The sequence below is a fragment of the Panthera tigris genome, chromosome C2 (genome assembly GCF_018350195.1).
Source record: "Panthera tigris isolate Pti1 chromosome C2, P.tigris_Pti1_mat1.1, whole genome shotgun sequence".
In the NCBI taxonomy this organism is placed as follows: domain Eukaryota; kingdom Metazoa; phylum Chordata; class Mammalia; order Carnivora; family Felidae; genus Panthera; species Panthera tigris.
The window spans coordinates 119,632,903-119,649,650 of record NC_056668.1 but is presented as its reverse complement, the minus strand read 5'-3'; the positions used below and the strand labels follow the sequence as shown (position 1 = coordinate 119,649,650).

The window sequence follows — 16,748 nt, the reverse complement described above, 5'->3', positions numbered from 1 at the left end:
AAAAATTTCAGATTCTGTAAAATTCTATTTGTATGATTCATGCTGTCATCCTCTTTAATTTGTGGTTTGAGTAATAGGGCCAATTTCATGACGTATATGTGTGGAGGACAACTTTGCTCATAACCATGATTGTGAGTTTTTTAAAGTGTACTTAATTAGGCCTTAATAAAGGCCTATGTATTACTTCCTGTCAGGTCACATTTGTCTGGCTTCCTCTGGGATCTTACTGTATGAAAAAGAAGAGAAGGAGGAGGTCTGTGTTCCCTTACTTCTAACTCTTTAGGAGTAGAAATTTGGCAAAAATTATTTTTGTGAGAAGTAGAACTTTGAGGATTTTAATGAACAGCATGCAGTTATTCACTTTATAGTGATAAAGTCAGCCTGCAGCATGTCAGAACATGATGAGGTACAGCCAATTCCAATCCTTCTTTCATTTCAGCTGATTTCACTTTCTAACCCTAGACTGTAACCAATTAAGTGTGATGAGCATTTGGGGTGGGAAAGTATAGATTCCTATGGAAACAGAAGCAGAGTCTCTATCTTAGGCTTGATGGGGAAGGGAGGTCTGTGAGACTTCTTGGAGGAAGTGACATCTTTAGTAAGAGTGTAAAATTGATTCACTTTCAATTAGAGGCCAGGGTGAGGGTGGGGGAAGTAGAAGCCCAGAATTAAAAAAGTGTGACAAAACCCGAGATTGGAAATAAATTCAATTGGACTGGAGGTTGCAAATCATTCCAATTTAATTTCAAGGCATAGCACTTTTCACTTTCTGATCATGTCTTGTTTGCTCATTTATTTACTGTGTGTTCTGCCACCCCCATTCACCCACCCAGAACAGGAGCTCTAGCCTGCTGATCCCTCAGTGCCCAGCTATACGACAGTTAATCTTTCCTGAGGCCTGCCATGGGTCAGATCCTGTTCTCAGTGCTTCCCTCATGCACCCTACCAACCTCCCTTCCCTCTCCCCCCAACACCAACCAGCAGACAAAATTTTACTTCTTCAGAGTTGGCTCAAATGTTCCCTTCTTTGTGAAACCTCCCCATCTCTTTACAGCACCCTTACTCTCAGAATTACTGCTTTCAAAGTTCCCACAACTATTGATCCTTCCTTGTGGCATCAGTTTAATTCTGCTCTTTCTCTCTCCCATTCGTCATTAAGTTTTAAAATCATAAGAAGACAGTGATTTTTACTTGTCTCTTTAAACCTCTCAAAACTTTGGGCAGGATTTTGTACACAAAATTGGGCTCAAAAGTATTTCAAGTAAATGAATTAAGGAGAGAAAGTGATGACTCCTTCCCTTCCTGCAGTCCTAAGAGCAATTTTTTAAAACTAAAAATCTGACACCACAGCCCTACCTAACCCTATTGAAGCCCACTCTTCATCTTCAGACTAGAATTCTAACTCCTAAGCATGCTGCTCGCTTCAGGGCCCTATGTGAAATTGCTCCCACCCATCTCTCCAGCCACAACCCTCTCTATACCTCTTCTAATAAAACTTGACTGCTTATGGTGGCTACACAACGGGCTGTACTGATTCATGTCACCAGGCTTTTATTTCAACTACTCCCTCTGCCTGGAATGCCCTTTCCATTTTTCTTGACTGGCTGGGTTCAGGCATGACCTTCTCAAGCAAGTTTTCCTTCTTTGAATACAGATCCTATTAAGAACTTAAAGAAAGGAGGCGCGTGGGTGGTGGAGTCCGTTAAGCATCCTACTCTTGATTTCTGTTCAGGTCATGATCTCACGGTTTGTGAGTTCGAGGCCCGCATCAGCTTCCGTGCTAATGGTGTAGAGCCTGCTTGGGAGTCTCTCTTTCTCTTTCTCTCTCTCTCCCCCTTCCCCGCTTGTGCACACACGCTCTTTCAAAGTAAATAAATAAACTTAAAAAAAAAAGAACTTTAAAAAGATATTAAGTACAGAAAAGTTTATGGTCTCCTCTCCATTTGTGATTAAAAAGGAAAAGAATACTAAACCATGAAATATTTTATTTTTAATTTTTTTTGAAGTTTATTTATTTTGAGGGGGGCAGAGAGAGTGGGAGACAGAGAATCCCAAGCAGGCTCTCGCTGTCAGCGCAGAGCTACTCGGGCTTGAACTTGCAAAACCCCCAAATCATGACGTGAGCCAAAGAAACCAAGTCGTGTCCTTAACGGACTGAACCACCCAGGCGCCCCCATGAAATGTAATTTTAAATGACACACAGCTTACATGTATGCTAGATTTAGAATACTGTCTACTTATGCTTTTCTCTCACTTTGCCTTTGTCTGCATGTACCCAATTGTAGATACCTCCAACAGTCTATGGGATAACTCCACTGTCAGATTCTCAGTTTGAGTCAAATGCTCTTTTTCTTCGCTTTCCAGGCACCGTTCTATCTGAACGTAACGTGCAAATTCCAAGTTTGCCTTTCGCACTGTGGTGTAAGCTCCAGAGGTGGCGCAAACACCGTCTTTGGCCAAGGAATGCGAGACCCCCTGGCCCCCCAGTCAGCTCCCTAGCTGACCAGTGCACATCTTCTTTAAGGAGCCGTTCCCTCCTCACCCACGAAATTCAACTGGCTCGCACCTACTAAGGGCTGGCGCCTGTAAGACAAATGAAATATCAGCCAGCCCTGAAAGTTAAAAAAAGGAGATTCTCTAGATTCCTGGACCGTGATATACAACAGGCAACCGAAACTCACAAAATTCAGCGGAGTGGGCGGGGCCGGGGAAATTACTGACACCGGAAGTCAGGTGGCACAGCTCCGCCCGAATTCCCTATCTCGGCAGTCGACTATTCAGCCTTGAAGGCGCGTCTGGCGGGCTCCGCTGAGATCCACTGTTTCGGCGTTCGACTCGCCCGTGCTGCTGCGGCCGCCGAAGGAGGGGCAAAATTCAAGATGGCGGACAAAACGCCAGGCGGATCTCAGAAGGCCAGTTCGAAGGTAATTTCTTAGAGGACTTCATAAGTCAGTGAGTTTATCACTGTCATCTGGGGCCTACAGACTCTTCTGGCTAGCGGGAGGAGATTGGGGTGGGAGTCCGCGTTCTGGTCACTACGGTAGGCCCGGGCGCCGACGCACTGTGGTGCGCAGGTTGAGAGGCCTGGTGTCTCCCCTTAGTCCTAGCCTGGATTTGGTTGGAGGCTGGCGGGCCCACGGCGGGTGGCGTGAGTAGTTCGGCCTGCGTTTGGCACTGGAGGGAAATCCGGGATTTAAACTGAGGTCTGAAGCCGTGAAAAAGCGCCCCTGTATCCCTGTTTGTGGCGCTCTAAGGCCGCCGGACAGCACCTGGGAGAGGCGGGAATCTCTTCCCGGTGCTTAAGTGTTTGCCTCTCTGTCCTCGGTTCTTTGGTCCTAGATTTTACACGCTTCCGGCTTCTTTCAGTTTACCTCAAACCCTCTCCAGGGAATAAATAACATCTAGGGCTGCAAGTTGTGAGGGGAGGACCAATGGTGGAAGGACGCGGGGTGGGAAGTGCAGAGGCGGGAGCAGTTCTCCTTTGCAGAGCTGCCTCACCAAGGTTAACGCTACGCTCTACACGTGGTCTTGTATCACTTACGAGGAAGTATAAAATGAGCGCTCCTTTTGAGGGTTCACTTTCAAGAGCTAGGGATCCCCTGCATCTCCATGTTGTGTGTTCTTCCTTCCATAGACTTGGAAGCCACTTTAGATTATTAAATTGATTTTGAGTTAACAGGGAAACGTGTGCACATACTGTGAAACCATTGAGCTGTACAAGTAGTTTAGCAGCAGTTAGGTGGTGGTTACCATCAGGTCTTAGTTGCCGTCTTGGGCCGATCACTGATTGTTTTTTTGCTTTGAGTTTCTCAAGTCCAACACGATATTAAAAGTAGTAAGTACTGCCTGAAGTAGTTCTTAAGCTTTTGATGCCAATACAATAAGTTGTGTAACAACACTTAAAGGTTCTAGGGACTGTTAAATCTTGCAGACGTGTATGATTATAAGTTGGTTATTAGGAAATTAAATTTACGGTAGACGGGGCGAGCCTTAGTTCTGAGAAACATAACCAGCACATTTTATACCTGCTTTATCAGTTTCTAATAAATAGAATCTTTGTGCCATTTTGTGGATGATGTTTGTAATTAGCTCGTAACTAGTAATGGCTTTAACGGTCAGCCTTTAATTTTGTAGAAACTATGGTTAGAGGGCCAGTTTTGGCTGTTTTACATCCCACTTTTACTCCTTGTCAGTTTCTTCCTTCCCCAGTACGTTTCCTGTCGGTGTGGAGGGCAATAGTTGGGTACATCACTCGGGCCACTTAACAGATTCACAAAAACAGGCCTGCTGTTAGGGAACTATTGGGATAGTTCGAGCATAAGCTTCATGATTTTAGTTTGTTTTCAAAGTCGTATTTTAAGTATCTCCTATTTGAGGTTTTGGATACATTGAAAACACTTTAATGTGTATGTTCAGGCTTCCTCCTAAAATAGCACTTCTCATGGTTGTGAGGGAGTAGCTGTTTCTATAAGTAAATTGTTGGATCTTCCAGTAATAAATCTTTTCAGTTTATATATTGCTTTAGGTTATCATTAGTTCATGCTATTACGAGATTCTCTACCAATGTCTGTGAAAGGAATCAGGGTATCTCAGGACTCAAAGGATATCGGTGTAATTTTCCCCATTAGTATGGAGGGCTGTACGATGCAGTTAAAGATTATGGATTTTGATGACAAGCAAAAGACCTTTGGGTTCAAATCATGACTTCGTAATTAATTGTACTTGTCTTATTAAGGCAAATTGCTTAAACTCTTGCACTTCATTTTTCTCATTTGTAATATGGATGTAAATCTATTTTTTACAGAGTTGATGTAAGGATTAAGTGAATTACTGTCAATAAAGTACATAATAAACCTTAGTTCCTTTTTCCCCTCTCCTTTTTGTCCTTAGAGGAAATAGAAAGTACTTACTTTTCAAAATGTTGTATAAATTCGAATCCTAAGATTTTAGAATCTAAGTCATCAACTATCATATAATGATGCCCAGATTGCTGCTTTCTATTTCTCACACAAGTGCTGAATTTATTGGAGAGAGTATCAGATCATTTTGGCTAATACTATAGTATTTGGAATTTCTAGTCTTGATCTCTGTGGTTTGGTTTTCCTTCCTCTGGCAGAGCAGATGAGTGACCCATTCTACAGTACAAATGGAACGTACAGCTTCTTCTGTTTCTTGCTCATTCTTTGGTAGTTAAATTCCCATTGATATAGTTCAGGATGCCTGTTAATCATGTTTCTACACATCGAGGAGAGTGTTAATTCAAATATGTACAAGGGAACGGAATGTACAGCATGGTAACTATGGTTAATACTGTATTGCATATTTGAAAGTTTCTAAGAGTAGATCTTGAAAGTTCTCATCACAAGAAAAATTATGCATGGTAACATGTTAACTAGGCTTATTGTGGTTATTAAGTTGTATATCTGAAAATAATATGATGCATGTCAATTGTACTTCAATAAAAATAAATTAAAATGTACGATATGCAGGATTTTGATGGCAAATTATTTGATGTATCTTAATTGTTTCCTATGCATTTATTTCTGTTTATCACCAGATGAAAATACTGCTTTAAAGGAGAGGGGTGTTGGTGCCATGTTGTAGCTTGATTTTGGGAGGAGAGACCATAATCGTTTCCTTAGAAAATTGTTAGACGCATTTCCTAGGACTTTAGTTTACAAAAATTAGTGTATTATTTTGATTTTAAGGATTTTGTTTGCTTGTTCAGCAAAATGAGGATAGGCAGAGAATGCGGTATTTTCTTTCCTTCTGCATTTCCTGTGCTGGTTACACTTGCTAATATAGTGCAATTATGCACCCTTTTATTTCCCTCTGTGACAGGTTTTTTTTTTTTTTTTTTTTTTTTTGCCATAGTGTAAAAAATTGGGTTAGGTAAATTGAGCAGGTAGAGCATACTTCCTTGGACTTCCTTGGCTTCCTTCGACGTTTACTGCTGAATTGTTTAGAAAACTGTTAGGATTGCTGATTAACAAAAGTATTTTACTTATTTTTTTTTTTAACTTCTTTTTTTCTTTAATTTTTTAAAAAATTTATTTATTTATTTTGAGAGAGACAGACCACATGAGTGGTGGATGGCTAGAGAGAGAGAGAGAGAGAGACGGGGAGAGAGAGTCCCAAGCAAGTGTCCACACTGTCAGAGCAGAGCCCGATGTAGGCTCGAACTCACAACTCACAAAACAGTGAAATCATGACCTGAGCCGAAATCGAGAGTTCGACACTTAACCAACTGAGCCTCCCAGGTGCCCCAAAAGTATTTTGCTTCTAAGAAATGAGTAAAATGAGGTTACATTCAAGGCTTGTGACCCTTAGATATTTATTACTGTCTGTGTTCCTTTTTTTTTTTTTTTTTAACACTCTTTTTGAGAGAGAGAGTACACGTGCGAGCCAGGGAGGGGCAGAGAGAGAGGGAGACAGAATCCCAAGGAGGCTCCAGGCTCTGAGCTGTCAGCACAGAGCCCGACATGGGGCTTGAACTTGTGAAGGGTGAGATCATGACCTGAGCCAAAGTCGGATGCTTAACTGACTGGGGTGCCCCATGTGTACATTCTTTTGATGGTATCTGAAAATATGTAAGGTTTCGATATGGTAAAACATTCCAAACAAAACACAAACCTTGAAAATTATGTTCTTCATGGTTTGCCATTTTTAGTTTAGAGTGAAACTTTATTATGTTATGATTGTAACTTTATCTTAAAATATAAAGTGGATCGTTCAGTGAGTGGAAGGTTGTCTTTTTGAGGGGAGAGTGGAATTATGAACTTCCATTTTCTTGGTTGGTGCTCTTTAGAAACTTGAGTATTTGCAGCTCTGGTGCTTGAATATGACTCGATACGGTTTTTAAAAATTCTCATCGGATTGATTTCTGAAAGTCCAGTTTTAATTTTCTTTTGGTTTTTATTCCTGAAGCTTTATTCTTCCTGGAATGTAAACTTATGGAAGATACTCATTTGCCTTAGAAAGAGAGGCTCATTTGGTATGCAAGTTGAAGACTCCTGCCTCTCTACCACATTTTTACAAAGAGCATCATTTTTTAAAAATAAAAACAAAAACTTGCTACAGGATATTAAACTTGAAAACACTAATGTTATAGATAACTTGTCTCTTATACTATCATTAAGCTTTAACATTTTATTGCAGACCAGCCATGTGTTACATATTTTGCTGAAATAACTTTTCAAAAAGGAAGATGATATTTGCCAGTAGCATTTGATGCTGTTTGGTCCTGTTAGATGTCTCTTCCTTGAGGAGTTAAAATTTTTTACTGGCCTTTCCTCAGTTTGGCCTGATTACAGGACATTCAAAATGTTCTTAAAACTTTTCATGTATTGATATGGTTTTGGATGTAATTTTAAAGATCATTTCATGGGGTACCTAAGTGATCCAATCCGTTAAGCCTCTGACTTCAGCTCAGGTCATGATATCACCGTTTGTGGGTTCAAGCCCTGTGTCAGGCTCTGTGCTGACAGCTCAGAGCCTAGAGCCTGCTTCTGATTCTGGGTCTCCCTGTCTCTCTGTCCCTCCCCCACTTGCGCTCTCTCTCAAAAGTAAATAAACATTAAAAAAATTGTTTTTTTTAAATGAAGATAATTTCAGGTTTGTTATTTAACTTTATCATATGTGGTACATGTCTCAGTGATCTTATAAAGTGTTTTTTGAGAGGTAGACCTTAGTTTAGTTAGCCTTGGGAGAGTGATATTAAAATAGGTACTTGCTACACTTGTTAGTGAGTGGACAGCATAGTATGTTGACAGTGGAGTGTAACTTAATTTTGTTGGGTACGTACTTGTTCCTGCAGGTTAGGTCAACAGGTATATTGAGGCTCTGTCACTTGGCAGATCTTGTGCTTGACTTTGAGGAAGAAAACTTTAAGTAAGACTATACAAACTGGGGAGCATGCTGTTTAGTGAAAAAAAGTCAACACATAATAGTACAAAGCAGAAGTACCTAAAAGTTTAGAGACAGAAGTGACTGCTGGTTAAATGGAGGGTGGCAAGGAGGAGACTTGAAGAATAGAAGAATTTGTGTTCTTTTGAACAATAAGCAGAGGTTATAAAGAGATGGGTAAGGTAAAGAAAAATCCAGGAAATAGATTCGTAAATAGTCTCTTATTTAGCCAGTGCATAGGGCACTTGCATAGGGAATAAAAGTTGCTGAGATGCAAAGGTAGGTTTGAGATAAATAGTGGAGATTTTGAATGCTATGAGTAAAATTGGAAAGCCATGGAAAATTTGAGGCAGGAAAGAGATTATTGGGACAGACTTTAACAAGGATCTGGGAGTGAGGAGGACCAGTTTAAAGATTATTGCAGTGCTCCTGATAAATTTTGAGGATTGTTTGAGAAATCTCACCTCAGATCTTCTCTGGGAAGCTTTTCCTAACAACTTCGCCACTCCCATTAAGATTTACCTTGCCCCCTGTGCTTTTGTGGCCATTGTTTTACTTGACTCTTTTATTAGCTCCTTAAGACAGGAAGTATGTCTTATTTTACTTTATAATATCTCTACTGTAAGACATAGTACCAGGAGATAGTTGAATTAAGGGAAGATCTAGACCATAATGGTGTGTTTAGAAAGGAAGAGTCCCCATGGGAGAGCTGTATTAGAAGTGGGATGAACAGAATTTGACTCACGTGATTATGAGGGGATAAAGGAGTCCAGGATGATTCTGTTATAGGGCTGTTGCTGGCCAACACTTATTGAACAGTTATGCACCAGGCACTGTTCTAAGTATGTACTTTACCTGTTTTTGTCCTTCACAACAATCCTGTGAGGCAGGGTGCTCCTCATTTTACAGATGAAGGAAGTAGGGCCAAGGTTACAAAACTGGTAAGTGTTAAAACCAGGAAGTCTTATTCCAGAAACTGCTCTTAAAAACATTTTACTACTTCCATATTATGAGTGATTGAGAGATACAATCCAGTATCAGACATAAGGCTGATAGGAGAAGCTAGTTTGGAAGGAGTTTTAAATATATTGGGTTTGAGGAGCTTGCAGACATTCAGGTGAAAATAACCAGGAGGTAGTTTGAGAACAGATTGGAATCCACCCGAGGTACTAAGGTCAAAAATAAGGAATTAGAAGTCATCTCAGTGCAATAAAGGTGTTGATATGCCACCTATGGAGAGATTGTTAAACTTGTGGAGATGCAAGTTGTTGCTTTAGAAGATGAGAGGAGAAAAGACATTTTAGGAGTCAGTAAAGGGAATGGAAAGCTCAAGGGGCAGAATGGCAGTGTTGGAGGAGTGTTGCTGTGGCTAGCCTGCTGAGTTGAACCAAGTTTTTATTCTCAGCCACTAGGATGTAGTGCCATATGGTATAGACTAGTTGGTTTCACCTTTTAACTCCTTAGCAATCATGAGAACAAATGATCCTTTTTACTTTTGGGTGTTCTTGCTGTCTTTCATCACATCTGTACTATCTGCTTTCTCTATCCTGAGATAAATTTCTCCTGTGTCTGCTTCTTTATTGTCTCAAGCTTCCCTTATTCCCTTTGATTTCTTGCTTTTGGGTCTTTTTCATTTGGATGAAGAATTGTGCTGTAGACCTCGGAAGATCTTGAAGCATCATTAATTTGTTGTTTTTCAGTTAAAAAACATAAAAACCAAACTCAGGACAAATGGTAGTCAGTTCTAGGTTAGGAAGAGGGAAGGTCAGCTTCTGTAGTAGCATTACATTTACTGTTTACTAGGACCATTAGCTTTAGAAGTTGGTTATTCTTTTTAAAATCTTATTAAGTACTGTTTGTATATCTCTAACTCTTCTTAAGTCTAAAGAAGTTCCATTCTGAATGCAGTGTAGTTATAGCTCCATATCAGTGGGAAATATCTGGTTTGCAGTAAATGTGACCAATGCCATCTTAGGTTAATTGAAATCAGCTAATGCATCTTCCTAAGCCATGCTGTTATTTTTAAGTCCTAGAAATGATTTGAATATGGTGGCATAGAAGTTTAAATAGCGCTGTCTTATAAGGTCTTGAGTGTTTACTTATGTGGGTGAACTTTAGAATTATTTTTGGTAACTTTGTCCCAATGCAAAGATTTCCCTTTGGGGTATTGAGCTGTTGAAATTGCATTGAATATATAAATAAATTTGGTTATAATTGACATTGTCTTAATAATGTTTATTCCCATCCAGGAATATAATGAGTCTTTTCAAAAGGTAACTTGAATAATTGAAGCCTTCTATAAAGTTTGTGTTTTCTTCACCTGGGTTGTGTACATTTCTTTAGTTGGTTTCTAGGCGTTTTCTGCTTATTGTTACTATTGTGATTAGGATACTATTTTTGTTACCTACTAGGTTAATATAATATATTGGCAAGCAGTTAAATTTTTTTTTAAATGTTTATTTATTTTGAGAGAGAGAGAGGGAGAGCTAACATGCATGCTCTCACATACCCTTCTGACTCTGCAAGGGCCAGAGAGAGGGAGAGGGAGTCCCAGACAGGCTCCTACTCAGCACAGAGCCTGATGTGGGGTGTGATCTCATGACCATGAGATCGTGACCTGAGCCAAAATCAAGAGTCAGATGCTTAACTGACTGAGCCACCCAGGTGCCCCTCTTGGTTTCACTTTAAGCGTTTAAATATATATAGAAATAAGTCAAATCTCATTACCTAATACCTCGCAAAATAAAAACAGCTCAGTGACAGAGTTAAATTCTGGGACTCCTAGTAAAAATTTCAGACAGATATCACATGTTATTTAGTTAATAGTCTTGCAGCTTGGCTTTTTTGTCTTTAGATGCATAGTGGAAAAAAATAATATTGTATGCTGTATATAATTTGATCTGTAGATCAGTTAGGAAAAATATGAAATTTTACCAGTTGCCATTGTCAGGAAGTGCCATTATTTGAAGACTGAACTCCTGTGCAACAATCAGCAACAGTGGCATGCCGAATTAGGAGCAGCCCCCATAAAACAAGTTGTAAATGGTGGCCAATTGTGGATTTGATAATAGGGTTTTCTTTTTCTTGAACTATTTGTGCAGTAGCGTTTGTACCTTTTACATTCAGAGTTTATGTGTGGATTTTCTTGTTATTAGAATCTGCTCCTTAAATGACTGGGTAGTTGGAAGGAGGGGAAGTTTCTTTGCTGTATAGCAAGATGTTGCTGTTCTGTCAGTGTTGTGGCAGTAAACAGTGTATCTTATGACTTGGGAAGAGCTTTTACACAAAAATTCTGTTGTAAAATAGTGGTTAGTTTTCCAGTCTACAGTTTAAAAGGTTTAACTATGCTTCAGAGATATCCCACTCTCATTTACATATTTTGGCCTATATGCTTCCTCAATTTTAAAGAATTGACTTGCACATTCATTTTGGGTCACAACCTTTTTATAAGTCATAGATTGCCTTTGGTTTTATTAGCTGAGGAGAAATTGCTACAAGTTTGGGAAGATTAAGTCTGTATAACCTGAGGCACCCTTGTTTTGTTAGCATAATATATTTTAGGATCATTTAAATACTGACTTTCTTTTGTAATAATTGCAGACCAGATCATCAGATGTTCATTCATCTGGATCTTCAGATGCACACGTAAGTGTAAAAGGTGATCTTTGTCTTCTTTCTCTTTTCCTTCCTTCCTCCCTCCCTTCTTTTTTTCTCTTCCTCCTTTCTTCCTTCCTTCCAGCTCTATACCCAATGTGGGGCTCAAACTCATGACCCCCAGATTAAGAGGTACATGCTCCACCAGCTGAGCTAGCCAGGTGCCCCTTGTCTTTTTCGTTAACATTTAATTTCTCTCTGTGTATATTCCTACGTTTATGATTTTGCTTGATAAATAGATAACAATTATATTCTATGTGTCCTTTTCTATCATGTTTTTAGCTAGGTGCACTCTTTTTTGTGTGTTCTATTTGCACAAGTTGGCCCCCACAGACCATGTTAGAAACCAAGTATATATTGCACAAGTATATATATGTGCTTATAAAGTTCTGTACATATACAAATGTGTGTACTTGTACATTGACTATGGTTTGCATTATACACACTTGTTCTTTTCTCACTGCACAATAAATATACCTATTGGAAATCCCCGCAAGTCAGCAGTCACAGCTCTAATCTGCTGGCATCATTCCATAGGGGAAGGTACAAATTATTAAGCTGTTTCTCTATTGATGAGCATATACCTGTTGAAAAGCTTTTTGATATTTTGAATAATTCCTCAGTAAACATTCCTTTACATGTTATTACAGCAGTGCTCAAAATCTGGTTTCAGACCCTTGGGGGTTACTGAGAATTTTCCAGGGGCTTTGTGAGTTCAACTATTTTAAATAATACAAAGATAATATTTGCCTTTTTCATCATGTTGACATTTGCATTAATGGTGCAAAAGCAATTGATGGATAAACTGTTGGCATCTTAGCATGAATCAAGCCAGTGTTGTCAAAGTGGACCAGTAGTCATTGTATTCTTCCCCACCTGGCACAGTAAAAGTAGAAATATGCTAGTTTCACTTAAGAATGTTCTTGATGAAGCAGTAAAAATTATTAATATTTTGTCCTTGCCTATGGGTCTCTGTAATGTTCTGTATGATGAAATGGGAAGTACATATAAGGCACTACTGCTTATCAGAGTGTGATGTTTGTCTTGAGGAAAAGATAATTGCCAGATTATTTAAGTTGAGAAATGAAAACTGGCTCCTTTTTTCATGGAATACCGTTTTTACTTGAAGGAACAACTGACAAACTGGTTAATCAGACTTGGGGGTTTGGCAGATATTTTCTTGAAAACTTAAGGGAACAGATCTGTTACTTCAAAGAAAATAATTATTTGTTGCTGATACAAAATTTGAGCTTTTGGGTCTAAGTTAGAATTTTTGGAAACTTTTAAGGACTTTTCTGATAAAATCAATAGTGATATTAAGGGATGAGAGTTTTGATAGTGTATAGTGAAATTTGTCACTATTTGGACATTTGGGTTATTTGTACTTTTAGTACTACATATGTGATTTTTAAAAACTCGTTTTACTTTTCCTGAAGATGGATGCATCGGGACCCTCAGATAGTGACATGCCAAGTCGCACACGACCTAAGAGTCCAAGAAAACACAATTATAGGAATGAGAGTGCCCGTGAAAGCCTTTGTGATTCTCCTCATCAGAATCTCTCAAGAGTAAGTGTTGATAAAGATGAGAAAAGATTAATGATTTTAATCTGTCTTGATCAAATTTGGTAGTTGAATATTTTGGTACTGGTTGTTTCATCTTGCACTATTTGGAAATAGCATTCTTTGTTGTATTTGGGTTAATGATAAACAAGTTCATGTAAGGAAATGTTTTTTGTAGCTAATATGTGAGCTAGATTTCACTTAAAATTTAAAATTTTATTGAAAAAACCAAGGAGTGTTTTTGATATAAAATGGTTAATAGTCAGATTTATTGTTCCTCCCTTACAACATTTACTGAACCAAGTGCCACATGACAGTCACTGGAAATAAACAGATGATTAAAACACAGTTCTTGCTCTTGGAGAGCAAATAGTCTTGCCCTGGGAAGTAAACAGGAACAGGTACTGTTCACTCTGGTTAGTGTAGTGCCCAGGGCAATATGAGAACCCAGAGAAGGAACTTCTTTACCATATGTATCTGCAAAGTGTTCTCACGCTCTTAGTCTTTTCTATTTCAAATAATTTTTCTTGTGATTAAATTTGGGATGCTAATATATTAATAAAAATAAAATTTGGAAATATAATAAGACAGTTATCACCAGCCAATATTAAAATTCGTAACACTTAATTTTTCTTGTTTAATGTTTCTAAGCATAAATATATTTTCATGGATGATTGTATTTCTTTGTGTAAACATTCCATAATTTCCTTAACTATTTTTCTGTTAAGTGTGTAAATTTAGCTCTTAGGATATAAATAAAATTGGAACCCTTCCAATTTTTTTTTTGTAAAATTATGGTTTTCATTGAATTTGTATGTAATTTTGCTGTTTGAACTTCTTTTTAAATGTTTATTTATTTTGAGGGGAGTGAGAGAGCGTGAGCAGGGGAGGGGCAGAGAGAGAAGGAGATAGAGAATCCCAAGCAGGCTCACTATTGTCAGTGCAGAGTCTGATGTGGGTCATGAACTATGAGATCATGACCTGAGCTGAAATCAAGAGTTGGACACACTTAACTGACTGAGCCACCCATGCACCCAGCCATTTTGTGTAAACTTTTGAAGTTAAAACCATAGATGCTGGGGTACCTGGTTGGCTCAGTTGGTTCAGTATCCAACTCCTGATTTTGGCCCAGATCATGATCCTAGGATCCTGGGATCAAGTCCTGTGCCAGGCTCCACACTGAGCATGGAGCCTGCTATGGATTCTCTCTCTCTCTCCCTCCCTCCCTCCTGTCCTCCCTCCCTCTCTCTCCCTGTCTCTCCTTGTCTCTCCCTCTCTCTCTCTTCCCCCTGCCAAAAAATTAATAAATTTTTAAAAAGTGCCAAAAAAGAGTCCCCAAACAAATCCAGAGATGTTGAATGATGAGCAAACATTTTTCTTTCTACTTTGGGGAAAAAATTTAGTTTGAATCTATTACTGAAACCTCATTTTGACTTTGGGGTTATAAACGGTTTTATTTTTTTCAGTGACTTTAACTTTAAAATAGTTTATAACATGTTACTCTTCCATTTTGCTTCTCTCAAGGTCAAGCCTATTTAATAATCAGGAATTTGATAAAGTCTAATTTGTTATTGGTTAACTTGTCATTTTGGTAGGCAAGAGTGAAACCTTTGGATTTTAGTTACAGATTGATATTTTAGGTTGTATTTAATAGACATTCCTCTTAAGTTTATGAATCAAAGTCTAACATTCAAATGAATAACTGAACAGCTAAAGGTCAACAACAGTTTTACTTCTGAAATCTGAAATTCTGTGATTATGTTTATAAAAACAGTGTTGTTGATGAAGAATGAGTTAATTTACTGAATTATAAAAGGAAGTGATGTGATGTAGTACCTGAAATGGGGGTTATGGATGGTATGTAGATTCTTGCTACTGAACTTTGGAAATACATGCTGCCTTCTCCCTATTTGAATGTCTGTTTTCCATCACTACTTCTTTTCCTCAGAATCATCTGTACTTTTTCTCAAGTGCTTTTCCAGCAAGTAGGTTGACTGAGTAGTAAGCCTTGGCGTCTCCCTCCCTGCTTTATTTTACCTTTTTAAAAGAAAATGGCTTTTGTGTGTTACTGACCTTGAGTTAGCCAATGAAGACATACTTTAAGGAATACTTTACATCAGAATCTAGCCCATTGGAGCCACTTGATGCTTAAGAGTAGCCTCAGCTTTTCTGCTTTACAGTGAAATTTCTTTTTTAAAAGTCATCTAATCTGAAGACTTGATTACCACTTGAGAGCTGTATCAGTTGAGTTATAGGTAGCATTAAGAAATGTGTATGTAGTAAATGTATGCTTTTTACTTCTTTTCACAGCCTCTTCTAGAAAACAAACTTAAAGCATTCAGTATTGGAAAAATGAGTACAGCTAAGAGAACTTTAAGTAAGAAGGAACAAGAAGAATTAAAGAAAAAGGTAATGTTTAAATTGCATTTTGAGTTATCCTTGGAAATGTGTCTAAATAAGTGCATGTACAAATAGAGAAATGCTTTTGAAAGTTTCTTGACCTCAGGGTATTCTCAGTTCCCACCACCAAGTCAAGTCTGTAACACAGGGTACATTCAGAGGAGTCTAGTTCGTATCCCTGTCCCCTCCACCATTTCTTATATGTAAGTTTTGGTTATTCTCTGGTCTGTTCTTTTTGTATAAGTAACTCTGTATAAATATATACTGTACTCCTCTTTCCTAGACGATCAATAATATGCTATATACAGTGTACTTTCTGCATTTTGCTTTTTTCACTTAACATATTTCAGAGGTTACTGCAGGTATATTGAAATAACCTTTTTAAAAAAAATTGTTTTTAATGTTTTTATTTTTTGAGAGAGAGACAGAGTGTGAGTGGGGGAGGGCATAGAAAGAGAGGGAGGCACAGAATCCCAAGCAGGCTCCAGGCTCCGAGCTGTCAGCACAGAACCCGATGCGGGGCTCAAACTCAAAAGCTGTGAGATCATGACCTGAGCCAAAGTCAGATGCTTAACTGACTGAGCCATCCAGGTACACGCCCCACCCCCCACCCCCCCCTTTTTTTAATAATACCTGTGTAGACATACATTAGTTTATTCATTAAAATTCTGTTGAGGGCATTTTTATTTTGGTCTTTTGCCATTACAAATAGTGCTGTTAATGGATACTGTTATGCATGTGGTTTTTTTTGCTAGTTTATCTTTGGGGTATATACGTTTAAAGTTCATGTATTTTGAGAGAGAGAGAGGGAGCGTGCACATGCACACTGAATGGGAAGGGGCAGAGAGAGAGGGAGAGAGAATCCCAAGCGGGCTCTCTGCTGTCAGCATGGACTCTGTGGGGCTTGATCTCATGAACCATGACATCATGACCTGAGCCAAAATCAAGTGTCTAACACGTAACCAGCTGAGCCACCCAGGCGCCCCATTGGGATATATTTCTATAAGTGAGGTTACTGGGTTGAATGGTAAATGCCTAAATGTAGCTCTGTTGGGTATTGTCAGATTGCTCTCTATAAGGGCAGAGCCATTTTGCATCTCTGTCCGTAATGTATGAGAGGTTGTGTCCCTATAGCCTTGCCAACAGAGGATGTTTTTGAAATTTTGCCAATCTGCTAGGTGAAAAATGTTATCTCAGTGTAGTTTTAAATTTTTATTTCTCTTGTAT

The 16,748-nt window shown here is 38.7% G+C and overlaps 1 protein-coding gene across 2 annotated transcripts in view; it reads left to right on the top strand.

The window, feature by feature from the left end:
* Positions 1–2,728: 2,728 nt before the first annotated feature.
* LOC102971710 (U2 snRNP associated SURP domain containing) overlaps positions 2,729–16,748 on the top strand; it is a 53,434-nt gene continuing 39,414 nt past the window's right edge. Inside the window, exons 1-4 of one of the 2 annotated variants that reach the window (XM_042998575.1) lie at positions 2,729–2,924; positions 11,506–11,550; positions 12,996–13,127; positions 15,432–15,530. In XM_042998575.1, coding sequence (XP_042854509.1) covers positions 2,880–2,924; positions 11,506–11,550; positions 12,996–13,127; positions 15,432–15,530 — 321 coding nt within the window. In that variant the 5' untranslated portion in view covers positions 2,729–2,879. The remainder of the gene's footprint in view (positions 2,925–11,505; positions 11,551–12,995; positions 13,128–15,431; positions 15,531–16,748) is intronic. The other variant, XM_042998574.1, reaches the window with a different exon arrangement.